The 27974-nt window shown below is 39.9% G+C and overlaps 2 gene segments (V, D, J or C); both read left to right on the top strand.

Annotated features, from left to right (window-relative positions):
* The first annotated feature begins 3695 nt into the window (after positions 1–3695).
* LOC121492594 lies at positions 3696–4299 on the top strand. The segment is given in 2 exon segments: positions 3696–3810; positions 3998–4299. Coding segments are annotated over 2 exon segments (348 nt in total).
* Positions 4300–16829: 12530 nt separating this feature from the next.
* LOC121493205 overlaps positions 16830–27974 on the top strand; it is a 439102-nt gene continuing 427957 nt past the window's right edge. The window contains 2 exon segments of the C gene segment in view: positions 16830–17055; positions 17171–17455. Of these exon segments, the coding sequence occupies positions 17010–17055; positions 17171–17455 (331 nt within the window).

Here is a 27974-nt window from a genome sequence, read left to right as displayed (position 1 = left end):
ACGAAGGCGAAAGAAACAAAAGCAAAAATGAACTATTGGGACTTCATCAAGATAAGAAGCTTTTGCACAGCAAAGGATACAGTCAACAAAACTAAAAGACAACCTACAGAATGGGAGAAGATATTTGCAAATGACATATCAGATAAAGGGCTAGTTTCCAAAATCTATAAAGAACTTATTAAACTCAACACCAAAGAAACAAACAATCCAATCATGAAATGGGCAAAAGACATGAAGAGAAATCTCACAGAGGAAGACATGGACATGGCCAACATGCACATGAGAAAATGCTCTGCATCACTCGCCATCAGGGAAATACAAATCAAAACCACAATGAGATACCACCTCACACCAGTGAGAATGGGGAAAATTAACAAGGCAGGAAACAACAAATGTTGGAGAGGATGCGGAGAAAAGGGAACCCTCTTACACTGTTGGTGGGAATGTGAACTGGTGCAGCCACTCTGGAAAACTGTGTGGAGGTTCCTCAAAGAGTTAAAAATAGACCTGCCCTACGACCCAGCAATTGCACTGTTGGGGATTTACCCCAAAGATTCAGATGCAATGAAACGTCGGGACACCTGCACCCCGATGTTTCTATCAGCAATGTCCACAATAGCCAAACTGTGGAAGGAGCCTCGGTGTCCATCGAAAGATGAATGGATAAAGAAGATGTGGTTTATGTATACAATGGAATATTACTCAGCAATTAGAAACGACAAATACCCACCATTTGCTTCAACGTGGATGGAACTGGAGGGTATTATGCTGAGTGAAATAAGTCAATCGGAGAAGGACAAACAGTGTATGTTCTCATTCATTTGGGGAATATGAATAATAGTGAAAGGGAATATAAAGGAAGGGAAAAGAAATGTTGGGAAATATCAGGAAGGGAGACAGAACATAAAGACTCCTAACTCGGGGAAACGAACTAGGGGTGGTGGAAGGGGAGGAGGGCGGGTGTTGGAGGGGAATGGGTGACGGGCACTGAGGTGGACACTTGACGGGATGAGCACTGGGTGTTTTTCTGTATGTTGGTAAATTAAACACCAATAAAAGTTAATTAAAAAAAAATGTTCAATGCTCATGGATCGGAAGAATTAATATTGTGAAAATGTCAATGTTTCCTGGGGCAATTTACACATTTAATGTAATCAAAATACCTATGGACTTTCTTCAGAGAGTTGGAACAAATCATCTTAAGATTTGTGTGGAATCAGAAAAGACCCCGAATAGCCAGGGGAATTTTAAAAAAAGAAAACCATAGCTGGGGGCATCACAATGCCAGATTTCAGGTTGTACTACAAAGCTGTGGTCAAGACAGTGTGGTACTGGCACAAAAACAGACACATAGATCAGTGGAACAGAATAGAGAATCCAGAAGTGGACCCTCAACTTTATGGTCAACTAAGATTCAAAAAGCAGGAAAGACTATCCACTGGAAAAAGACAGTCTCTTCAATAAAAGGTGCTGGGAAAATTGGACAGCCACATGCAGAAGAATGAAACTAGACCACTCTCTTGCACCATACACAAAGATAAACTCAAAATGGATGAAAGATCTAAATGTGAGACAAGATTCCATCAAAATCCTAGAGGAGAACACAGGCAACACCCTTGTTGAACTCGGCCACAGTAACTTCTTGCAAGATAAATCCACGAAGGCAAAAGAAACAAAAGCAAAAATGAACTATTGGGACTTCATCAAGATAAGAAGCTTTTGCACAGCAAAGGATACAGTCAACAAAACTAAAAGACAACCTACAGAATGGGAGAAGATATTTGCAAATGACATATCAGATAAAGGGCTAGTTTCCAAGATCTATAAAGAACTTATTAAACTCAACAGCAAAGAAACAATCCAATCATGAAATGGGCAAAAGACATGAACAGAAATCTCACAGAGGAAGACATGGACATGGCCAACACGCACATGAGAAAATGCTCTGCATCACTTGCCATCAGGGAAACACAAATCAAATCCACAATGAGATACCACCTCACACCAGTGATAATGGGGAACATTAACAAGGCAGGAAACCACAAATGTTGGAGAGGATGAGGAGAAAGGGGAACCCTCGTGCAATGCTGGTGGGAATGTGAACTGGTGCAGCCACTCTGGAAAACTGTGTGGAGGTTCCTCAAGGAGTTAAAAATAGATCTGCCCTAGGACCCAGCAATTGCACTGCTGGGGATTTACCCCAAAGATACAGATGCAGTGAAACTCCGGGACACCTGCACCCCGATATTTCTAGCAGCAATGTCCACGATAGCCAAACTGTGGAAGAAGCCTCGGTGTCCATCGAAAGATGAATGGATCAAGAAGATGTGGTCTATGTATACAATGGAATATTCCTCAGCCATTAGAAATGACAAATACCCACCATTTGCTTCAACGTGGATGGAACTGGAGGGTATTATGCTGTGTGAAGTAAGTCAGTCAGAGAAGGACAAACATTATATGGTCTCATTTATTTGGGGAATATAAAAAATAGTGAAAGGGAATAAAAGGGAAAGGAGAGAAAATGAGTGGGAAATATCAGAAAGGGAGACAGAACATGAGAGACACCTAACTCTGGGAAACAAACAAAGGGTGGTGGAAGGGGAGATGGGGGAGAGGTGGGGCTGACTGGGTGACGGGCACTGAGGGGGGCACTTGATGGAATGAGCACTGGGCATTATGCTATATGTTGGCAAATGAACTCCAATAAAACAAACAAACAAAGAAACAAACAAAAAACAAAGTTAGGTGATTAACTAACTGAGCCATCCAGGCACCCCATTTATCTATTGTCTAAAAGCATAAATGGAATCATACTTAGATGTACTGTGATTTGGTTGAATGTCAGAGAATTCTCTGCAAGTCAGAAAATTTAAACCTAATTCCTTTTCACTAATGTATAGTTCAACCTAATATAGATCTACTATATATAATGTACTGAGTATTTGTATTGAAGGATATTTAATTTTTTCTACTTTTTTACTGCTGCATTCAATTTTATACACCTTTTTATAAGGGTATTTCTTAAGAAATATTCCAAACCAGGTGGAATTTCTGGTATCCAATAATATGCAAATAAGCTTTATAAGTTGACTGTTCAGCCATCAGAACGGAGTACCCATTTTTTATATCATCACACACAAAAAAATATTAATATTATTTATCATTCTTAACTCTTTGCACTCTAATGGGTGAGAAATGACATAAAGGGACTTTTCAAGAAGGTGTAAGTTGAGGGAAGCCAGCACTTCAGGGCTGAAGTAGCAAGAGGGGGGAGCAGTTATAGGAACCTAAAGAAAGCTATTGCAGGTGGATAGTAAAAACTTAGATTTCTTTTCTGATATAAGCATTTGTACTCTACATTTTCCTCTATGCATGGATATTTTGCAGTTTACATATTTGGTATTTAAAGTTTGTCATTTAGGAGGAGGAGGAGAGAGAAAATTTCTCTGGCAATGCTGGGGTGGGTCCTCAGATGGCAGTGTTTCCATTTCTACCTCCTGCTCTTTGCAGATCAGTATGGGGGGTGCGGGTTGCGTTCGTGTGTGTGTGTGTGTGTGTGTGTGTGTGTGTGTGTGTGTGCGCGCGCGCGCGCCTGCGGACGTGTCTCGGTGTGTGATCTTTCTCTGATTGGCTCGGCTGACGGCTGTTTCCTGTAGACGTTTGAACAAAAGAAGTGACGAAGTAGGTTCTTCATCTTGTGAGCCCTTGTCAATATTACAGAGACAAGAACAAGTTCTTAGTGACTCTAGGTGTCAGACACAATGGACAAATCCCTGGGCTTGCTCATCCTTTGGTTGCAACTTGACTGTGAGTTAAAGGGATTTGGAAATGGGCAAAGGATAGACCCTAGGGCGTTTCTCCTCGGGGAAGAGATAGAAAGGGAGTCGAACCAGTGTGATTTTTCGGGGCAGATTGAGAAAGCAAAATCAGAAGGCATTTCCAAAGAAGAGTCAGCCGCTAACCAGCCCTCTGTCTGTGTTCTCTCTCTGAACAGGGGCGAGCAGTAAACAGGAGGTGAAGCAGAGTCCTGAAGCTCTGAGCGTCCATGAGCGGGACAGCGTGGTTCTCAGCTGCAATTTCACAGATAGTGCCCTTTATTCCCTTCAGTGGTTTAGGCAGGACCCAGGGAAAGGGCTCACACTCCTGTTGTTAATGCAGTCAAATCAAAAAGAACAAACAAGTGGAAGAATTAAAGTCTGGTTGGATATGTCATCAAGACAGAGCACTTTATACATTGCAGCTTCTCAGCCCAGCGACTCGGCCACCTATCTCTGTGCAGTAAGGCACAGTGCATGAAAGTCACCTCTCTCCAATACTCATACTCTGCAGCTGGGGTTCCAACCACGTGTCATATCTTGAAGCTCAGGAAGCTTTTTCCATCGAGGGGTTGTCTAAATTGACTCTTTCCCCAGATAGCAAAAGCTCATCTATGTGTATGTACACATACATATACATGTATACATTTATATACACATATATATCTTAAGTTAAATTTGACCTTTAGATATTTATCAACTTCAATTTACATAACAGCTTTATTGGGATTAATTCACATGCCATACAATTCACTCTTTTAAAATGAACAGTTACGTGCCATCTCGTACATTCACAGTGTGGTGCAGCCACCACTTCCACCTAGTTTCAAAACCTCGTCATCACCCAGAAAGGAAACCACATACCCATCAAGCAATTACTCACTGTGCTCGCCTCCCCTCAACCCATGGTAACCTGCTTTGTCGCTCTGGGTTTATCCATCCCGTTCATTTCATATAAATGGAATCATAAAGCCTTTTGTGTATGGCTTCTTTCACTTAGCATACTCTTTTGGAGGTCCATGCAACTCAGGACCAACTGGAGAAAGGCAGATATTCACCACTACCCACTCACATAGGATGCCCTACTTATAGTTAGCCTGCTACATGTTCTCCATTTTTTCTTTGTTTTGCTAGAAGTTTGTCAGTTTTACCAATCTTTTTAGAGAACCAGCTCTTTTATCGGTTTTCTCTACTGCTTTTCCATTTTAAATTTCATTGATTTATGCCTTTATTATTTCCTTCCTTACACTTGTTTTGGATTGATTTTTCTCTTCCTTTTCTGGGTTTTTGAGGTGAGCACTTAGATAATTGATCTGAGACTTTTATTCTTTCCTAATATTTGTGTCTAGTGCTATAAATTTCCCTGTCAGCACTACTTTGGCTGTGTCCCACAAATTTTGATATATTGTATTTTCATTTCCATTCAGTTTAATATATATTTGATTTCCTTTGAGACATTGTGACCCTTAGCTTAAAAGTGTGTTATTTAGTTGTTACATATTTGTGACCCTTAGCTTAAAAGTGTGTTATTTAGTTGTTACATATTTAGAGATTCTCCTGTTATCTTTTTGTTACTTATTTATAGTTTTATTCTATTGTAATCAGAGAACACACTTTATGATTTTAATTCTTTGTTTTAAAAGATTTTATTTATTTATTCGAGAGAGGCAGAGACATAGGCAGGGGTAGAAGTAGGCTCCCTGCAGGGAATCTGATGCGGGACTCTATCCCACGATCCCAGGATCACAACTTGAGGCAAATGCAGACCCTCAACACTGAGCCACCCAGGTGCTCTTATGATTTTAATTATTTTATATAATATTTGTTGAGGTTTGCTTTATGGCTCAAGATATGGTCTTTCTTGGTATGTATTTCATAGGCACTTGAAACCAATGTGTGTTCTGCTCTCTTTGTGTAGAGTGTTGATGGATAGAGTTAGCTATTAGATTCTGCTGGTTTGTGGTGTTGAATTTTTCTATATCCTTGCTGATTTTCTGGCTCTTATGATTTTAATTCTTTTACATAATATTTGTTGAGGTTTGCTTTATGGCTCAAGATATGGTCTTTTTGTTTACTGTATTCTTTCTTTCTTCTTGATATTTCAAGATTTCCTCTTTTATTATTATTTTTTTCTGTTCTGTATTGACAGCTCTTCTCTTTCAGCAATTGAAAAATATTGAGTTACTTTCTTCTGGCTTCCTGGGTTTCTGTTGAGAAATCCACTGCTCTTGGTTGGGTAAGGTGTCATTTTCCTCTAGCTGCTTTCAAAATTCCTTTCTTTCTTTCTTTCTTTCTTTCTTTCTTTCTTTCTTTCTTTCTCTTTCTTTCTTTCTTTCTTCTTTTCTTTCTCTTCTGATTACTGTGCTTTAGCATCTTGAATCTGTAGGTTTATGTCTCTTTATATATTTGTAAGTTTTCAGCCATTAGTTCCTTGACACTTTTTTGGCATTAGTCTCTCTTTTCTGTCTTCCTGAGATTCTAATAATTCAGATATTTGACTTTTTGCCCTAGTCCTTTTCATCTCTGAGGCTCTGATCACTTTTTTCAGTCTGTTTTTCTCTTGCTCAAATGGGCAGTTTCTATGGTTTTGCCTTCTTGTTCATTGATTCTTTCCTCTGACCCATCCATTTTGCTGCTGTGCTCATCTGCTGAGTTTTTTACTTTGCTTTTTATTTTCAGTTCTAAAACTTCCATGATTTTCTCCTTATATTTCTTTGCTGAGTCTTTCTTTTTTTTTAAATTTTATTTTGAACATGTTTATAGTTGCTTGTTGAAGCACTTTTTAGGATGACTGTTTTAAAACTCTTGTCAGAGTTCTTCTAACATCTGTGTCAGCTAGGTGTTGGTTGCATTTTCTCATTCAAGGTGAAATTTTCCTTGTTCCTTCTATGATGAGTGATTTTTATTTGCAACCAGGGTATTTTGCGTATTATGTTGAGAGATTGTGGAGCTTATTTAAACCTTTTGCTTCAGATGCATTTTTCTGACATAATTCTTTTGGGGGAAAAGGAGGTGCTACCTCATTATTGCCAGGTGGAAATAGAAATTCAAGTTCATCACTCAGCCTTCTTGGCACCCAAGAAAGACAGTGCACCTCATTACTACTAGGTAGGGGTTGAACTTCCAGCTCCCCACATGGTGTCCACTGACATTGTGATGAGGATGGCCTTGTTACTATTGGGCAATGGTGAAAGTCCTAGCCTGAACCAGGTCTCTACTAGACCACTCCCACAAGGAAGGGGAAAATCACTTCATTGCTCCTGGTGATGATGGAAGTCCAGGCTCCTCATGGAATCTCTGCTCACACCTAAGGAGCAGAGTAAAGCTCCTTACAGAAAGGCAAGAATTAAAGTTCCCATTATCTATTTGTCCATCTCTGACACTACATCAGTAGAGATACTAAAAGTCCCTCTTTATGTTTGCAGAGCAAAGTCTGGGCTCCCCACTTGGTATCTGATTATGCTACTGTGTATGGGCTCACAGTTTTTCTGTGATGTTTGACTGAAATACAATGGGTATTGTCTAAACATTTTCTGTCTTGCTAAAAAAGATCCTTTTCTAGTCCTTTAACGAAAGAAAGTAGGCACTTTTGAAGGTTCATTTAAAAGCAATATTCTCTATAATATTCAGACCTTTTCACCTGAAAGAACCATGATGTTCCCTTTAGGGTGTTAAGAATTTGGCAAGGTGGGATCCCTGGGTGGCGCAGCGGTTTGGCGCCTGCCTTTGGCCTAGGGTGCGATCCTGGAGACCCAGGATCGAATCCCACATGGGGCTCCCGGTGCATGGAGCCTGCTTCTCCCTCTGCCTATGTCTCTGCCTCTCTCTCTCTCTCTCTCTCTCTGTGTATCATAAATAAATAAATAAATAAATAAATAAATAAATAAATAAATAAAAAAAAGAATTTGGCAAGGTTTGCAATAGAAACATTGGCAGTAAGCATAAAGATAAGATGTGTGGCCTATATAGTAGAAGACTTCTGTTTTACCAGCTGGATCTATCCCTGCTTTAGTTAGTTAGTTAGTTAGTTAGTTAGTTAGTTAGTTAGTTAGTTTTGGTAAATATGCCTCATATTTGTGTTGAGGCATAATTCCTCTTCCACTTTTAGTATACATGGTTTAGGTGAGGTTCTAATTTTGGGTCTACTGATGGAGTCCAGGCTGATTGGTGAAGTGAATCCCTCTTGACCAGAAGACCAGGATTCTCAACCTTGTGAGCCCATTGGAACAACCTTGGGGCTTAAAAAGGCATTGATACCTGGGTGCATCTCAGGCAATTAAATCAAGCCTCCTTAGGTAACTCCTAAATCCTGAAGCATTGTGTTTCTTTTTTTTCTTTCAGTTGTCCCAGATTCTAATGTGCAACAGTATTGACAACTGGATCCAGATACAGTTCCTGGTGTAGGTGGAGGCTTGTGGCTCAACTCTTGATAATTAGCACAATTCCATGTAGCCAGTGATTGGTTCAAGAATGAGATCTACTTTGAGGACCTTTTTTTTTTTTTTTTTTTTTTTTTTTTAGGTTTTAGTTACGTTTGAGAGAGAGAACATGAACAAGGGGAGGGGCAGAGGGAGAGGAAGAAACAGACTCTCTGCTGAGCAGGGACTGCTCCCTGTGCCCCCCGCCTTAAATGGGGCTGGATCCCAGTACCCCAGGATCATGACCTGAGTGGAAGAAAGCCACTTAGCTGACTGAGCCACCCAGCAACCTAAAGCAGGGAAGTTTATTAAAGTGAGAAGTATACTCTCAAGATAGGAGAGTGGGTGCATGTGTGCACGCACTTGTGTGTGTGTGAGCGAGAGAGAGAGCAAGCAAGCAGTGCAGGGCTTCTTGATTGAGCCTGTGAGTATTTACTGATTATCAGCTTCTTCAGCTCCAAATCTGGAATGAGACAAAAAGAAAACCCAGGAAACTCACCACGTTGTTCTTTCTCAGGTCTCAAAGTCCCTAGCTGGTCTGACTTCTTCTCTCAACATATTTTTGTGTTATACATAGTATCCAGGGATTTTAATCATATAAGACTTAGAGAAAAGTACACTTATGCCATATTCTCAGTAGTGAAAGTTCATGCATTTAATTTTCAAAACAAGTTCATAGCATTGTGTAATTGTTTAAGCGTGCTTTTCCTGCAGTTTATAGTTCTAAACCTTATGGCATTACATAGTTCTGCATTTAAATGGATTTGAAACAAACAATAATAGTACAATGATTGTGGAGAGAAAAATAGTATTGAATTATTCAATTTTGTTATTCTCTGAGGTCATTTGTAGTTTCTGTTTGTATTTAAAATATAAAACAGGGAGTGAACACTATAAGGGATAATTTTTAAATGCAAATTTAAGTCACAAATAAATCATCTGTTGAATTTGAGTACTATTTTAAAAGTTGAAATATCATCTTTATTAAATTATTAATTATTTACATTAAAACTAAAGAAAGCTTCAAGAAAATTAGTTTTCTCCTTAATATACCATGGTAATTATTAAAATTTTTTTGTATAGTAGAGTCTTAAACTTTATTTCATCCAGATGTTAAATAAGCTAGCCATGGCACTAGTCATTGACCAGAATTTTTCCATCTCAAAAGCCTTAGTTTCTCCAATGACAATCTTCTGTTTTGATTTCTCTCTTTTAGTTACTCTCACCAAATCTGTTCTTTAATAACCTCTGATCCTCCACTCCAGCTCATTCCTATCTTCTGTGTCATCATCTATCTTCTCTTCCTTCCCATCCAGCATTCTCCATGATGCATTTCTTCAACTGCTTCATGTTCATATTCTTATCTCACTTTGTCCATTTGTTATCCTATGACACTTCTATTAGTCGTGGTTCTTCAGAGAAACAAAATTAATAAGATACATATAGATATATATAAAAGCAGATTTATTATAGGAATTGGCTCACCCATTAAAGAGGCCAAGAAGTCCCACAGTCAGCCATCTGAAAGCTGGAGAACCAGGAAAGCCAGTGGTATAATTCAGCCCATGTCTAAAGACCTGAGAATCTGGAGCTCCATTGTCTGACAGCAAAAAAAGATTAATGTTCTAGCTTATGAAGAGAGAGAAGGGGTAAGAGAGAGAGAGAGTTTGCTCTTCCTCTACCTTTTTGTTTCAGTCAGACCTCCAGTGGACTGGACAATACATGCCCAAACCAGTGAGAGCAGATCTCTGTTCATTCTACTCAATCAAATGCTAATCTCTCCTGGAAACACCCTCACAGACATATGCAGAAAGAATGTTTTACCAGATTTCTGGGCATCTCTCAGGCCAGTGAAGTTGACGCAAAATTAATCATCACAACACATCTGGTAAATTCCCCTTCTGGACCAATCTTCCTTCTTAGTCATATTGCTTGACTGATGAGCATAGCTGGTAAAAATCACATAGCTATACCGAAGGTTGTCTCCATATAGTCATGGGTTTTTTTTAAATTTTATTCGTTTATTCATGAGAGACATAGAGAGAGAGGCAGAGACATAGGGAGAGGAAGAAGCAGACTCCCTGCAGGGAGCCTGATGCAGAACTCGATCCCAGGACACCGGGATCAGGACCTGAACCAAAGGCAGACACTTAACCACTGAGCCACTCAGTCGCCCCTATACAGTCATGATTTTTAACATCAGTTGTACGTGAAATGGTACATGAAAATATTTTATGTTTATGTAATCTGCTATCATTCCATATTCTACAATATCTCCCTTGAAACTCTACCAAATTGATATATGTATCACTTTTTGATTAGTCATGGTACATGATGATGAAGACACGATATCATTAAGTGAATTGTCTCAACTTTCTGCATCCCAACTAAAACTTTGCTGCTGCTTTTAAACATGTAATTTATCTTCTCTCCCATAATAATATAAACAGTACCCCTCTTACTTTTCAACAGTATCCTATGCCCAAACTCTTCATCCATACCATTCTGGTTCACTTCTTGGGCTTCTCAGCTCACTGATTACCCAAGCTCTATAGTCTTATTTATTTATTTATTTATTTTGCCACTGATTCCCTTTCATCATTTAAAATATTCAAGCTTGGGGATCCCTGGGTGGCTCAGCGGTTTAGCACCTGCCTTCGGCCTAGGGCCCACATCGGGCTCCCTGCATAGAGCCTGCTTCTCCCTCTGCCTGTGTCTCTGCCTCTCTCTCTCTGTCTCTCTCTCTCTCTCTCTCTATCTGCATCTCTCATGAATAAATAAATAAAATATTTTAAAAAATAAAATATTCAAGCTTTCTCATCTTAAAAAACATAATCTAACACTACCCCCCGCCCCGACACATTCATGCCTCTCCTGTCACCAATCCATTTCTTGCCTCTCTGTCCCTTTACTATAGCTCAAGTCATAACTTCTTCCATCTTGTCATCTGTCTTTCACTCCACACCTTCATGCATTTTGGCTTTTGTCCCAACTCTTCTTAAAATCTCTTTTCTCAGAAGTCATCAATGACCTCTTCATTGTTAAATCCAAAAGCTATTTTTAAGTTGCATTAAAATACTGGGTGACTGTTTCTCAAATTTTAAGGTGCACATGAATCTTACTAAAATGTAAATTTTGATTTGGGAAGTCTGGGTTGTGTCTGAGACGGCGCATTTCAGTGTAGCCTCCAGTAATGCTGATGCTATTACCTACAGATCACATTTAGAGGAGCCGCTTCCTGCAGTGTTAGCCACTCTTTCCCTTTTTGAAACCTTTCCTCTCTCTGGCACTCTGCTTTCCTATTTAAAGATTCAAGATCTGGGAGATCTTTTGCAGTGTTCTTTTATACTAATCATCTTTTTTTTTTTTTTTTATACTAATCATCTTTGAGTATGCCACATTGTGAGCATTCCTCCTGCTGCAGGCACTCTTTTTCTCTGTACTTTGGAAATTCCTATCTACTCATATGGCTTCAATTAGCCTTTCAGTTAGCCTGAGTAGACTAGAGATAAGACCGGACTCTGCATTTAGATCTAGATTATAATTCCTGCTCTACCATGTAAAAATACTGTGATCTTGTATAATTTGACTTAACTTCTCTGAAGCTAGATTTATTCATATTCAAATGAAAAATAAAATTGTTATATTAAGATATTAAGATACCTTTATATAGTATATAGCTGACAAATAATTCCTAAACAATTGTTTTTGTGATTGGAGGCAGAGTAAATGTGAGGTTAATCAAGTTTAAACTTCAGAGCCCTGTACTTGGTTCTTTCCAAGACCCTGGAAAGGGTCCATGCACTCATTTGGTCATATATTTTGCAAAATTTTCAAAAAATAAGATATTATAACCACAGTCAGTTAAGACTCTTGCTTTCCTCTCATTGCAAGTCTACTCTAGACAGGTCCTGGTAAAGTGGCCACAAGCATACTTGGAACTGGATAAGGTGAATTGGAATTAAGGATACATTTAATCGGGATTTAGTGGGGCTAAATAGTCTTTAGTGTGTGGCTCATGGTCTTAACAGTATATTTTTAAGTGTTTGCTAGCAAGATCTTACAGATTAAATGTCAGAGACAAGTTTCAAAGAAAATTTCTTTTGACACTATTATTAATTATCTTATATTACACTATATTGCTGTTCTGTTAATGGTCCATTAACAAGTCTGTTTCTTTAAAAGCCTGATGGTCTATTAGCAACTTTCCAGTATTTAAAATTATATCCTACCTTTCTAGCTGGTTCCAATCCACTTTTATAGTTTTACTGCCTCCTGTTACTATATCTGTGCACTCCACTCTATGTAAACTTGATTCCTTACTTTTTGCCAGAGGATGCCTGTGCTTATGTATCCCTTTGGTATAATATGACCTTGTTCAATTGTATCTATTAAGATTCTTATTAATTTATTGCTGGTTGATCACAACTTTACATTTATGGGGATAATGTAAAACTCATTATATGGTACAATGAAGACATTAACAACTGTGGTAGGCAAATTCCAAGATGATACCTAAAATGTCTACCCTCTGCTGTATATGCCCTGTACAGTCTCCCCCCCTTGAGTGTGGGCAGGACCTAGAGTATGATGGATGCCACTTCTGCAACTAAGTTATGATATTCAGCAAAGGTAAAGAGATTTTGCAGATGTAACTAAAGCCTCTAATCAGTTTCATTTTGAGTTTATTAAGAGGGAGATATTATCTTTGGAGGGCCTGACCTAATCAGGTGTGCTCCTTCCAAGAGGGCTTAGGCTTTTCCTGAGATCAGAGAGGTTCTTTTTGTTGTTGTTGTTGTTTAATTTAATTTAATTTTTTAAAAAATAAGTTTATTTTTTATTGGTGTTCAATTTGCCAACATACAGAATAACACCCAGTGCTCATCTTGTCAAGTGCCCCCTCAGGGCCCGTCACCCAGTCACCCCCACACCCAGCCCTCTTCCCCTTCCACCACCGCTAGTTCCTTTTCCAGAGTTAGGAGTCTTCATGTTCTGTCTCCCTTTCTGATATTCCCTACCCATTTCCTCTCCTTTCCCTTCTATTCCCTTTCACTATTATTTATATTGCCCAAATGAATGAGAACATATAATGTTTGTCCTTCTCCGATTGACTCATTTCACTCAGCATAATACCCTCCAGTTCCATCCACGTGGAAGCAAATGGTGGGTATTTGTCATTTCTAATGGCTGAGGAATATTCCATTGTATACATAAACCACGTCTTCTTTATCCATTCATCTTTTGATGGACAACGAGGCTCCTTCCACAGTTTGGCTATTGTGGACATTGCTGCTAGAAACATCGGGGTGCAGGTGTCCCGGCGTTTCATTGCATCTGTATCTTTGGGGTAAATCCCCAACAGTGCAATTGCTGGGTCATAGGGCAGGTCTATTTTTAACTCCTTGAGGAACCTCCACACAGTTTTCCAGAGTGGCTGCACCAGTTCACATTCCCACCAACAGTGCAAGAGGGTTCCCCTTTCTCCGCATCCTCTCCAACATTTGTGGTTTCCTGCCTTGTTAATTTTCCCCATTCTCACTGGGGTGAGGTGGTATCTCATTGTGGTTTTGATTCCCTGATGGCCAGTGATGCGGAGCATTTTCTCATGTGCGTGTTAGCCATGTCCATGTCTTCCTCTGTGAGATTTCTCTTCATGTCTTTTGCCCATTTCATGATTGGATTGTTTGTTTCTTTGCTGTTGAGTTCAATAAGTTCTTTATAGATCTTGGATAGTAGCCCTTTATTGATAGGTCATTTGCAAATATCTTCTCCCATTCTGTAGGTTGTCTTTGAGTTTTGTTGACTGTATCCTTTGCTGTGCAAAAGCTTCTTATCTTGATGAAGTCCCAAGAGTTCATTTTTGCTTTTGTTTCTTTTGCCTTCGTGGATGTATCTTGCAAGAAGTTACTGTGGCCAACTTCAACAAGGGTGTTGCCTGTGTTCTCCTCTAGGATTTTGATGGAATCTTGTCTCACATTTAGATCTTTCATCCATTTTGAGTTTATCTTTGTGTATGGTGAAAGAGAGTGGTCCAGTTTCATTCTTCTGCATGTGGATGTCCAATTTTCCTAGCACCATTTATTGAAGAGACTGTCTTTTTTCCAGTGGATAGTCTTTCCTTCTTTGTCGAATATTAGTTGACCATAAAGTTGAGGGTCCACTTCTGGATTCTCTATTCTGTTCCATTGATCTATGTGTCTGTTTTTGTGCCAGTACCACACTGTCTTGATGACCACAGCTTTGTAGTACAACCTGAAATCTGGCATTGTGATGCCCCCAGCTATGGTTTTCTTTTTTAAAATTCCCCTGGCTATTCGGAGTCTTTTCTGATTCCACACAAATCTTAAAATAATTTGTTCTAACTCTCTGAAGAAAGCCCATGGTATTTTGAAGGGATTGCATTAAACGTGTCAATTGCCCTGGGTAACATTGACATTTTCACAATATTAATTCAGCCAATCCATGAGCATGGAATATTTTTCCATCTCTTTGTGTCTTCCTCAATTTGTTTCAGAAGTGTTCTATAGTTTTTAGGGTACAGATCCTTTACCTCTTTAGTTAGGTTTATTCCTAGGTATCTTCTGCTTTTGGGTACAATTGTTAATGGGATTGACTCCTTAATTTCTCTTTCTTCAGTCTCATTGTTAGTGTATAGAAATGCCACTGACTTCTGAGCATTGATTTTGTATCCTGCCACACTGCCAAATTGCTATATGAGTTCTAGCAATCTTGGGGTGGAGGCTTTTGGGTTTTCTACGTAGAGTATCATGTCATCTGCAAAGAGGGAGAGTTTGACTTCTTTGCCAATTGGAATGCCTTTAATGTCTTTTTGTTGTCTGATTGCTGAGGCGAGGACTTCCAGAACTATGTTGAACAGCAGTGGTGAGAGTGGGCATCCCTGTCTTGTTCCTGATCTTAGGGGAAAGGCTCCCAGTGCTTCCCCATTGAGAATGATATTTGCTGTGGGCTTTTCGTAGATGGTTTTTAAGATGTTGAGGAATGTTCCCTCTATCCCTACAACCTGAAGAGTTTGGATCAGGAATGGATGCTGTATTTTGTCAAATGCTTTCTCTGCATCTAATGAGAGGATCATATGGTTCTTGGTTTTTCTCTTGCTGATATGATGAATCACATTGATTGTTTTACAAGTGTTGAACCAGCCTTGTGTCCCGGGAATAAATCCTACTTGGTCATGGTGAATAATTTTCTTAATGTACTGTTGGATCCTATTGGCTAGTATCTTGTTGAGAATTTTTGCATCCATGTTCATCAGGGATATTGGTCTATAATCAGAGAGGTTCTTCTACTAGCCTTGAAGAAGCAAGCTGCCATGAGTTCTACAAATGCAAGGAAGTGAATTGTCCCAACAACCACATGAGCTTGGAAGAGGATCCTCACACCTTAGACAAGACGGTGGTTTTAGTTGACTTTTTGATTGTAGGTTTGTGAGTTCTTGCTTAACTGTGCCCAGCCTTCTGACCTACAGAAACTGTGAGATAATAAATGGGTATTGTTCTAAGTCACAAAGCTCATAGCAATTTGCTACACAGCAATAGGTACCTAATACAGACTTAATAAACTGGTTGATGAATATCATCATTTCATAATATTTAGGATTTGTTATAGCATAAGAAAACTTGAAATGTAATGAAATCTTATAGTACACAGTGACTTAATAGATGTTTTCCAAAATTTGACTATAATCCTAAAAATGTATGTATCATTATCATAATCCCCTGTGAATTATAAAACAATTTTTGTGGTAAATCATGATAGGAGTAAAGACTGAACTATCTTTCTTTTGTCTATTGAGGAAGTATTACAAATGTATTGTCAAATTAAGAGAAAATTTAAAAAAGTATGGAGCCAAAAAACAAAAGAACAAAAAGTACTACATAAATTAAAAAACATTACATAAAAGCGTTACATAAACTTACGTATTAAATTCATTACATAAATTACATAATGAAATATGTAATATTTAGATTTTATGATGTTGGTGGTGTTTGTTTCATAAAATTTGTAATTTATTGTGATTTTATTTCTCATTCTAAAGAATTATTTTGTATCCAATTTTGATTCAAAATTTTGTGTTCTTTTAGAAAGCTCCTATTTTGGATGATGAGTATTAAGGAGAGTACATGTTATATGATGAGCAATGGGTGTTACATGTAAATGATGAATCACTAGATTCTACATCTGAAAACAATCTTACCATATACGTTAACTAATTAGAATTTAAATTAAAACTTGAAGTAAAAAAATAAAAAATAAAAGCCTCCATTTTATAAGTTTCAGGGCCTATGAAACATAGATCCCTCTGGGTACATAATCATAATGCTTTGAAATTCAACCACAGAAGGGTCAGGAATATGTGGGGAAGGTTCGCAAAAATCGTGAATGTGTCCTTAGCTCGTTTGGCCCCTAGAGGGCGCTGTTGCCTAAATTGGAACCGGCTTTTCCGTGGCGGGGGCGGGGGGCGGGGACTCAGAATACGCCCTCCAAAGCCGTTTTACTCTGCAGCTTAAAGAGGTGTTCTGGCGGCAATTTTTAGACAAGGGCATGTAAAGAATCTCAGACACTGGGGTCAGACAGATTTCCCCAGAGAGCATCTCTTCCTAACAGTCCCTAAGAAGAAGGAGTCTAAATCCCCTATCATTCCTCCTCAACCTCAGAGCAATCTGGATTCAAGTACCCAGTCATCACATTGTATTTTATTTATTTTATTTGTGAGAAATTTCCCAGAAACTCTCTATTTTTTCAGTGCTCGGCCATGACCTTCATGTTCATCGCAGCGCTTGGGGTGCTTCTGTTTCTAAGTGAGTAACATTCTATTTCACTCCCTTGTCCACAAATAAAACATTGTTCTGGGTTGACTCTGAATATAGACTTTTTCTTTTAGCAGAGTTCACTGACTCAGCCTTGATGTTTCAGGAGGAACCGGAGCCCAATCTGTGACCCAGCCTGATGCCCACATCACTGTCCCTGAAGAATCCCCTCTGGAGCTGAGATGCAACTATTCCTATGGTGCAACTCCCTATCTCTACTGGTACGTGCAGTACCCCAACCAAGGCCTCCAGCTTCTCCTCAGGTACTTTTCAGGGGATACCGTGGTTCAAGGCATCAAAGGTTTCAAGGCTGAATTTAGTAAAACCTCCTTCCACCTGAAGAAACCCTCAGCCCATTGGAGCGACTCAGCCAAGTACTTCTGTGCTGCGAGTGACACAGTGTCTGGGACTGACCGGAGAGCTGCACACAAACCTCCTGAGACGTTATAATTTAAAAGACTCAGGGTCTCAGCCTGAGTTATTTTCAGGAAGTCGACACGTTCTGTAAAGATAAACAATGCAGAGAATACAGAATCCTGGGAAGTGTTTAGTTTCCATGGACATCTTAGATAATTTTTCCTTTTGTTTTGTTTTGTTTTTCCATTTTGCAAACTCAAGAAGTGCAGCATTTGCTGGTTTTTGAAGTGCAGCATTTTTATCCTCTAGAGTCCCGATTCTAGAGGGAATAAAGCTATAGGATTTTCAACAAGCTGGAGAAGTTACTTGCTCTCATATCATTTGAAATAGTGATGAGTGGGCCATCTGGATAACTCAGTCCACTAAGCATCTGTCTTAGGCTCAGGTCACAATCCTGGGGTCCTGGGATCAAGTCCACTGTGGGCTCCCTTCTCAGCAGATAGTCAGCTTCTCCCTCTCCCTCTGCCATTCCCCTCTTCTCATGTTCTCTCTCTCTCTCTCTCCTCTCTCTCTCTCTCTCTCTCTCTTTCTCTTTAATAAGAAAATGAAAGCTTTAAAAAAATAAATAGTTATGGGCTAAGATGGTTTGGGGTTGACCATGTGAGTTGGCATAAGGCAAATTGGAGAATAGCTTTGCAGAAACCCAGGGCAATTGCTTATGCCGATCTGCATTATCTCCAGAACATGTTACCAGTATCCTGAGAGGCTTCTTTTGTCAAAGAACTTCAACACTTTGACTAAAATATTTGAGAATGGACCTAATTAAAGCTGACATATTAAGGATGTATACAGATGACCTTTAGAACGAAGGGAACACTGCCTTCTTTTTTTTTATTATTGAAGTTAGATTTGCCAACATACAGTGTAACACCCAGTGCTTATCCCATCAAGTGCCCTCCCCGGTTCCTGTCACCCAGAACACTGCCTACTTTATCCAGTGGTCCTTGGTAATAGACACTCTAAATCAAACACATTGTCATGCTGACGTTTCATGTGGAATCTTTGGCTTTTCAATGAGTGCCCAGTCTTTCTTTATCAGACACATTCGGGTTTCTGCTCCCCTCTTTTTCTTTCCTCTAATTCAATTTCTCTAATACCCATTAAATGCCCAATAATAATTAGTGGGTGCTTCATCATCTTTTTTTCTCCTACACATTTTCTACAGTGCCATTAATAAACACTTGCAATATTTTTGAGCAAGCCACCTGATCTTCAGTGTCTTCAGATCACTTGACCTAAATAAAAAATATGGAGGCCCTCAGTTTCCATTCCTTGAATCTCCAAATCCACCTGCAGAGGATTCTTGTTATTTATAGTCTGAGACAGAAGCATAAACTAAAATTATATTTATATGTTATCAGTCATTTTTCTTTTAAAATAATCTACAAGTGAAAAAGCAAAATACAACAAAATAATTAATAATCAACAGTTTTAGTAAAATGTGTTTAAAATTGAAATTTTATTTAAAAATTGTAAGCTTAGTTATAGATGTTTTTTATACAAATAAAGTTATTCACAGTTTTTATGTCAATGTCCATCTAATTACCTAAATTAATAACACCACTTTGAATCTTTTTTTAAAAAAATATTTTATTTATTTATTCATGACACATAGGGAGAGACACAGGCAGAGACACAGGCAGAGGGAGAAGCAGGCTCCATGCAGGGAGCCTGACATGGGACTTGATACCGGGTCTCCAGGATCAGGCCCCGGGCTGAAGGCGGCGCTAAACCGCTGAGCCACCCGGGCTGCCCTAACACCACCCTTTATGCAGTTACAGTCTAGAATAAATATGCATCGTTTAAAGTAGTATTGTTAAATTCTGCATAGTGTTTCAACCATCACGAGCAACTGTTGTGAGTCCCATGCTGATAGGAGCGACCCTCAGAACCACAGATGAATACCTATAGAAGCAATAAAATGGATCCTTCGCGCTCCCGGGAAATAATATTTCATTATGTACAGCCTACCGCGTCCATGCCATCTGAAAGAAATGACTGGGTTAGTTAATTGGTTTTTCTTTTCTTTTCCCTCAACTCCGCCCAATTCCAAATCGAAGTCTACAGAAGCACAGCTCACAAACTTTTCTGATATTCAAATGTAGTTTCAGAGGCAACTGTTAAAGCATGTGAATAAACCTTTTCCTTGAGTTTAAACTGTGTTAGTAGTTACATAAGGTTACATATTGTGCCCAGATCCAAGTGACAGACACCCAAATGCTTTAATACATTTATTCATGTGTGCGTATGTGTTTGTGATCAGTGGTCCTGTCCCCATATTTGCTCATCTGACCAATCACCTTTCAAAGATCTCCCATCTTGGGATCCCTGGGTGGCGCAGTGGTTTGGCGCCTGCCTTTGGCCCAGGGCACGATCCTGGAGACTCGGGATCGAATCCCACGTCAGGCTCCCGGTGCATGGAGCCTGCTTCTCCCTCTGGCTGTGTCTCTGCCTCTCTCTCTCTCTCACTGTGTGCCTATCATAAATAAATAAAATAAATTAAAAAAAAACAAAAAAAAAGCAAAAAAAACCAAAGATCTCCCATCTTTGCTTTTGTTACTCTCCATTCTTGTCACCTGCATAGAAGGCATGCGGTATTATATCCTCCACTGAGCTGCCTCCTATAATAGAGGCTTAAAGTAATTGTTGCTGTCTTGGTGTTCATGTAATATTTATACTGCATCCTCTAGGCCTTATTACATTTAGAGAGATGCTTGTCTCCCCCACTATTATCACAAGCTCTGTGAAGGGAGGTCTACTGCCTAATTCCTTTTTGTATTTTCCCAGTTCTGGAACACTTGAATACATTGACTAGACTATATTGAATCACATGGGGAGGGGGATCACGTTAGAGGCTTCATTTTTTCTAAGTTCCTAGCTAAGAATTAAATAGACTGTTTCCATATAATTACCTAGAAATATATTACATGAAAGCATTTATTGTCATAAAAAGGCACTGTGGGCGATTCATGGACCAATCCATGGTACTCTCCATCCTTGTGGACATTTCTGTGGTTTCAGGTCAATCCACAGGTATGATCCCTGACAAGGACAGCTGTGCTGAGCTAGGTAGACCTGCTGAGTAAAAGGTGTTTCTTTCCTAGGGTTCTAGCCATTGGGAGGCACTATAGGCTTTTCTTAAACCAGGACTATGCTGAGATCTACTTGTGAATAGTACTAGTAATAAGTAGTAAAGAAGGGAGAATAATTGGGTGTGAGGAAAAACTAAATCATTATCATCATGTAGGAAATATGCTTCTTGCTGAATATGTCTGTCAATTAGTAGCTCTGCCTTCTTCCCCAATTCAAGTACTAGAGGTTTCTAGCTGTACTGTATATCTGTAATTACATTGTTATCACGTTTGTCTGTATTGTTACCTTAATCTGCCTCCATCAAAAAAGACTTCTAGATCAAACAAAGAATCCTATAAAGCAAAAGGGAAGATGAAGAATTTCCAAGTTCAGAAATCAGATTTTTTCTTATACTATATGTTGGCAAATTGAATTTAAATAAAATATTAAGAAAAGAAATCAGATTTTTCTGACTTGTTTCATTTTTACTGCTTAAGAATTTTCTGGATTGGGGGAAATAGGAACTTCCATTCACAGACTCAAAATTATTTCTAAATCATTACATGCTCCCTTTTTTTAGTATTCTTTCTGTCTTTCATATAACTAGAAAACTAAAAAAGAGGGAAGACAGAGAAGCTAAGGGGGAAAAAAAGGAGAATATGAGGACGTAGAAGCACATTGAGGAGGAATGTGGAAGGAAAAGAGGAAGATAGAGAAATTGGAAAAAAGATTCACTGAACTGCAAGTGTAAATCACGGGAAACTACAGCCAAGAATTAGAAAATAAAATTTTATGCGGCAAAGTTAATATGTAGAAATAATGTCCAAATTGATCTATTTTTCCTCACAATTTACAGTCTTATTAGGTTCATTTCCCATAATAATATTTACCACCAGTCTTGGAAATTCCAGGAGAGTATCAAGCCATAAATATTTCACGTATTCCAATAACAGGAACTCATTAAGTATATGATATATAACATTTATGTTTATATTATTTGACACAACCGGAATGACTCTCATATAATTAATTCATAGGTGAGTAAACATCTTTTTGTCAGAATACTTGCCCGTTTTTCAGATTTTAAAACTTGGAAATTCTTTCTGTGACTCCCTTCCCCCATTAGCTTGGATGAAGCCTGGTTCCCTTTGCAGGGGGCAGTGGGAGGGGGCGGGACAACACTTTCCCTTTCCTTCTCCCTCCCTGTGACTTCCAGGATTAGCAGTAGATTTCTGAAGTATCAGAGTAACTGATACTTTGTCATATCCCCACCCAGCCCCTTCTCAGTGGGGTGGAGGTGAGAGGGTGGGGCTTCATGTCCCAGAGGTCTGGACTGGAGCAGTGTGTGTTGGGTGAGGCTGATTGGTGGCAGAAACAGGAACAGTTCCAGATTCTAGTTGTGACACTCACGCCCCAGGATTTAGTTAAATATATGTGGTGGTGAAAATGTCCTGGTCAGCAAAGCAAAGCATCACGAAGAGGCTATTGGTCACTGTGCTGGGTCTTTTGTGCATCCAAGTTTGCTGTGAGTTGGGATTGTCCCCCGTGGGAATCTGAAAGGATTTAGCAACTGCAGGATTATAGATGGAAGGGGAGAAATGGGGAGGGAAGGGGCTCACCAGTCTTGCAGACTTTCTATCCTCATAATCTATGGGCTATGTGGACGTTTTCCAGGTTTTGGAGGTGTAACAGTGACCATCCCCTGTGACCAGGTCTCTGTTTCTCATCAGGTGTGACAGGCATGGAGGTGGAGCAGAGGCCCCCCGTTGAGAGTGTGCTGGAGGGAGCCAGTCCCACGCTGCAGTGCAATTTTTCTACCTCTGCGACCAGCGTGCAGTGGTTTCGCCAAGATCCTGGAGGCCACCTCGTCCACCTGTTTTACATTCCTTCGGGGACAAAGCACAATGGAAGATTAAACTCTACGACAGTCACTAAAGAGCGCCGCAGCTCATTGTACATTTTTTCTTCCCAGACCACAGACTCAGCCATTTACTTCTGTGCGGTGGAGCCACACTGCTCCGCAGACACCTGCTGCCGGTGCACAAACTCTCAGCTGGGCTTGGCTCCTCCTCCAGCCACCAGCAGCTCGGGAGGCCACGACCTAGCAACTGAATGGCTTACTACTCCTTGGTTGAGTTGGAGCCCCTCCTTGGTCCTGCAGATTTCAGACTTTGGTCCTTATCGTCCCTTCTCAACCTGGTATCTCTTTTTTGCATTATAAACCTCTAATTTGGAACATGAAGAGTAACAAATAAGAAGAAAGAATTGAAATAAATATTTAAGCCACAGTAGGCTGGACTCCAAAAGAGCAAAAAGTGAAAGGAATAAAGAGGAGAAAAAAAATCATTCCCGTAAAGATGTCACTAGGCAATGATCTGGTTTAGCTGAGTGTCTTGAGGGTTCAGGTCTGTCTCAGCACAAAGTGTCCCAACAGACAATTGTAAATAGTTGCATCTCATCCCACTAGTGCTGCAAAGCAAACACAAAAGTGTTAAAAAAAAAAAAATGTTGTTTTGCTGAATGTTCATATGCGAACTTTGTTACCGAACACAAAACAAATCTATTATTTTGTAGTTCTGGACTCGAGAAGTCAGGAAACCAGTTTCTCTGTCTAGTCAAGGTCTTGGCAGGATTGAGTCCTTCTAGAGGCTCTGGAGAAGAATCCATTTCCTCGCCTTTTCCAGCTTCTGGAGGTCACCTGGATTCCTTTGCCCATGACCTTTTCTTTTTTTTTTTTTTTAAGATTTTATTTATTATTCATGAGAGACACACAGAGAGAGAGAGAGAGAGAGAGAGAGAGAGAGGCAGAGTCAGAGGGAGAAGCAGGCTCCATGCAGGGAGCCGGATGTGGGACTCGATCCCGGGACTCCAGGAACACACCCTGGGCCAAAGGCAGGCGCTAAACCGCTGAGCCACCTGGGGATCCCGCCCATGACCCTTGAATCATTCCAGCCTCTTGCTGCTTCGACCATATCTCTTTCCTCTTCTGGAGCCAAATCTCCTATTTCATTCTTATAAAGACACTCATAGCTATATTTAGGGCCTACTCAGATAATCCAGGATAATTCATATGAAGATCCTTACATTAATCACACATCCCAAGTCCATTTTGCTGTATTCATTCACATATTCGGGTATCAAACATATTAGGACCTTGATATTGTTGGGGGCCATTATTCAGGCCATAAATATCATAGCAAGTCTGATATCTATTCTCCACCCCTTTTAGGACTTGTTATTTGCTTGTTTATTTGTTTGGTGGCTTGACTCTGAGTTAAGCCAATTTTCCTCACAGTGTGCAGCCTCTGACATGGGTCCCAGGAGGTCTTGGGGATATACCCAGACACCCAGGTATGACATTGGTTTTAGCCAGACACTCTTTGGTGGTCCTTTTCCCTGATCTGTTGTAAGCCCTCTGCCCCTGTTTGTATCACACCTAGCCATTGGCCTCAACTGAGTATTGGCTGATTGTTACATGGTCTTCAACAATGCCCCAGTGGGTAGAAATTGCTCGAAGCCCCTTCGCAGAGGTAGTCTTTGAGATTTATCACTGAGGCTTGTTCTGACCTCTGGAATATTCTTCCTACTTCTCTTTCCTGTTAAATTTCTAGCTAGTTTATGACTTAGCTTACTGCTGTTCTTGAGCCACCTGCTTCTACTAGTTGTTTACTACCAAAATCTCTACTGTTTTCAAAAGTACCCTTAAACTTGAAGTTCCCCATATTCTGTTCCAGATGAAATCTTCTCTATGGGAGAGCCCTATTCTTTTTTTAATAATAATAAATTTATTTTTTATTGGTGTTCAATTTGCCAACATACAGAATAACACCCAGTGCTCATCCAGTCAAGTGTCCCCCTCAGTGCCCGCCACCCAGTCACCCCCACTCCCAGCTCACCTCCCCTTCCACCACCCCTAATTCCTTTTCCAGAGTTAGAAGTCATTCATGTTCTGTCTCCCTTTCTGATATTTCCCACTTATTTTTTCTCCTTTCCCCTTTATTCCCTTTCATTATTTTTTATATTCCCCAAATGAATGAGAACATATAATGTTTGTCCTTCTCCGACTGACTCATTTCACTCAGCATAATACCTTCCAGTTCCAACCACTTCGAAGCAAATGGTGGGTATTTGTCGTTTCTAATGGCTGAGGAATATTCCATTGTATACATAAGCCACAGCTTCTTTATCCATTCATCTTTCGATGGACACCGAGGCTCCTTCCACAGTTTGGCTACTGTGGACATTGCTGCTAGAAACATCGGGGTGCAGGTGTCCCGGCGTTTCATTGCATCTGAATCTTTGGGGTAAATCCCCAGCAGTGCAATTGCTGGGTCGTAGGGCAGGTCTATTTTTAACTCTTGGAGGAACCTCCACACAGTTTTCCAGAGTGGCTGCACCAGTTCACATTCCCACCACCAGTGTAAGAGGGTTCCCTTTTCTCCACATCCTCGGGAGAGCCCTATTCTTATAGCTGCTTCTCTCCCTGGGCATAACCTCTGTGCAACTACTCGAGCTGTGAGAAGGGACAGTGGTCTGCATTGCTCAGAGTGATACTCCTGCTTTCTGAGCAGTGTACTGAGTGGGGCAGTAGCTTCTGGTCTTCTTGGCTTGCCTTTCCCAGCACGGAATCACTACTCTGAGTGAGCTGGGGTGAGTGCAAGAGGCACCCAGTATTCTCAACCTGTTCATGCCTGGGGTAGAGCTCTTCTGCCCTGTGAGGGGGGTGAAAAGTAGCCACTTTGTGGCTCCTCTGGCTTGCAATGGAGCCTTTGTAACAACAAGCTGGGGGAGATAAGAGGTGTTGTTAGTCATCCCTGAGAGTGTAGCCCTATACTAGGAGCTGGGGGGACAAGGAGACCTGTGTTCTCAGTTGCACCCACCCAGCATAGAGCTTCCATCATCCTGCGCTGGGGTGGGGAATGAGGAGTGGGTCATGGCTTCATTGCCACAGACTCCTTCTGTTCTTAGAGATTTAATAGATTTTCCTGAATAAACACTTGTTTTTATTTGCTGTATACCCTTTTTTATTTGCTGTATATTCTTAGGACAATGTCCAGAGACTTTAACTTTTAAAATAATTCTCACCTGTTATAATTGTTTTGCTGGGGACAGTATCCATGGACCTAATGTAGGAAACAAAGGAAGAAAGAAATACAGATAAAAATGTCTTTCTAACCTACAGCCCACTGACAAACATTTGAGACAGGCAGAGTATAGTGTTCCTCCAGGAAACCCCCAACTGTCTTAATGTTAATGCCTTACTAGATGGAAAAACAATCTTAGTTTGACAGTAGCCAGGCATCCAGGATCCTGAATCTTCTTTAGCTTATGACGATCCTTTTGGATCTTCTCTTACTTTTACTTTCCCCAACCCCAAAGTTTATATAATCAGTTGCTCCTCACAATTCTAGGGCAGCAGCTTTTTGTGCCCATGGGTCCTGTCCCCGTGCTTTAATAAAACCACCTTTTTGCACCAAAGACATCTCAAGATTCTTTCTTGGACATAAACTCTGGATCTCACCTCACCAAACTTCCAAAACTACCTCAGATCTACTCACACTGCCATTCTAGAATTTACAGGCTCCTATTCATGTTACTAACACATAGAATACACCTACCCCGAGAATAGTCAAAAGGTCAGCTTTTCTTTGAGATACATTGATTTTCTCCATTGAGAAAGAAAGCCATTATCTTGCTTTTAGCCTAACTCTGGCCCCAGAAACAATTAATCAAGCACATCATAATCATAAAACAACCATGTATTCTGAGAGGATTAATGATTATGGAATACCATATCTTTTCTCAAATCAAACACTAATTGTGCTTAGAGCTGTTATCCAAGGTAAATGAAAACTAAGGCTCATCTCTAAGTTTCTGACTCTAACAGAAAACACCATTAGTGTTGATCTGTACAAATTCTAACTGTAGTTTTGAGGTAGGAAATGATTACAAGAAAGAATTCTGGTGACATCTTCAATGCAAAAAGATGGTCTTAGTAAAGCATGGGGACAGGACCTGTGGGCAGAAAGAACTGCCCTGGGGTCATAAGAAGTGGTCCATTATATATTTTCAAGTTGGGAGGGGTTAGGGACAGCCCAAGTCTCTAAGGAATTTGAAAGCAAGGTTTCTGGGACGTTAAGGGAGCTAGCTATTGTTGGGGAAAAGTCATTTATTACTATTTTTTTTAATTTATTTATGATAGTCACAGAGAGAAAGAGAGGCAGAGACACAGGCAGAGGGAGAAGCAGGCTCCATGCACCGGGAGCCTGATGTGGGATTCGATCCCGGGTCTCCAGGATCGCGCCCTGGGCCAAAGGCAGGCGCCAAACCGCTGCGCCACCCAGGGATCCCTTTTTTTTTTATTTTTTATTTTTTTTTTACATTTATTACTATTATTAGCCTTAGTCATGAGAACCTTTAGATGTGTATAGTAGGGTCACATGCTTGAGGGATGATTGTATCTTGAGGGTTAGAGATAAAAGAAGTTTCCAAGGGAGTTTTTATATGTTAAAGAAGACTTACAGGATCCTAGGGGTCAGGCTAAGATTGCCTTCTGCTTTTAGCAAAGTATTAACATTGAGGCAACTAAACTCCCAGAAGATCTCTCTGACTGTTTCAAGGACTTGTCAGTGGGCTGTAGGAAGTAAGGAAATTTCATTTTTTCTCTTGTCTTTGCTTCCCACATCAGGTATATCACATCTATTAAAGATATCACAATTAGAAGAGTATGGTTATTTTTCCACCAGAAGAAAATAATGAACAACTTAAATACCCATTGTCTTTAGTCCTGTTCCCTAGAGACATATCTTAAAATGAGGATTTGTGCACCTGAAAAGGAAAGGGGAAAAGGCCTAACAAGGGTCAGATTTTGGATGGTGTTCCAGACATTTTGTCAGCCTGATTTTGTGAGGAGCTCTAGAGCATAAATCCTACCACAGTTTGCCTTGTCCTTTGATTGCAGTTAGTGCATATTTTCTTGTGAAACATTTGGACTCGGGCAATTAAAATTTTAAAAAAAAATTTTACTATTTTTCCCTGTATCTTCAACAAACCTAACATCAAGGACACCTGTTCTTGTTTGAAACTCAACCTCAGCAGTAGTTGACATGATCTCAGAACTTATAAAATCATCAACATTTATGATTATGGGAAAATGAATTTCTCTTTACAGCTCATTCTGGTCAGAATCATGATGTTTGCTGCTCTGTACATTCACTAAGTCACTGATTCCAAAGTCAGATTTTTCAAAGCAGTTGTGGACTGTGTAGTTATGGGTGATTATTGTGCCCACATAGCAATACGATTCATCATTTAATCATAAACACACTATTTAAAAAATCTCAATAAAGGATAAATTGCCAGGGATCCCTGGGTGGCTCCTCAGGGGCTTGGAGCCTTCCTTCGGCCCAGGGTGTGTGATC

The sequence above is a fragment of the Vulpes lagopus genome, chromosome 6 (assembly GCF_018345385.1).
Source record: "Vulpes lagopus strain Blue_001 chromosome 6, ASM1834538v1, whole genome shotgun sequence".
Taxonomy (NCBI): Eukaryota; Metazoa; Chordata; class Mammalia; order Carnivora; family Canidae; genus Vulpes; species Vulpes lagopus.
Note: the sequence above shows the minus strand (reverse complement) of the source record. Positions and strands in the feature narration are given on the sequence as shown.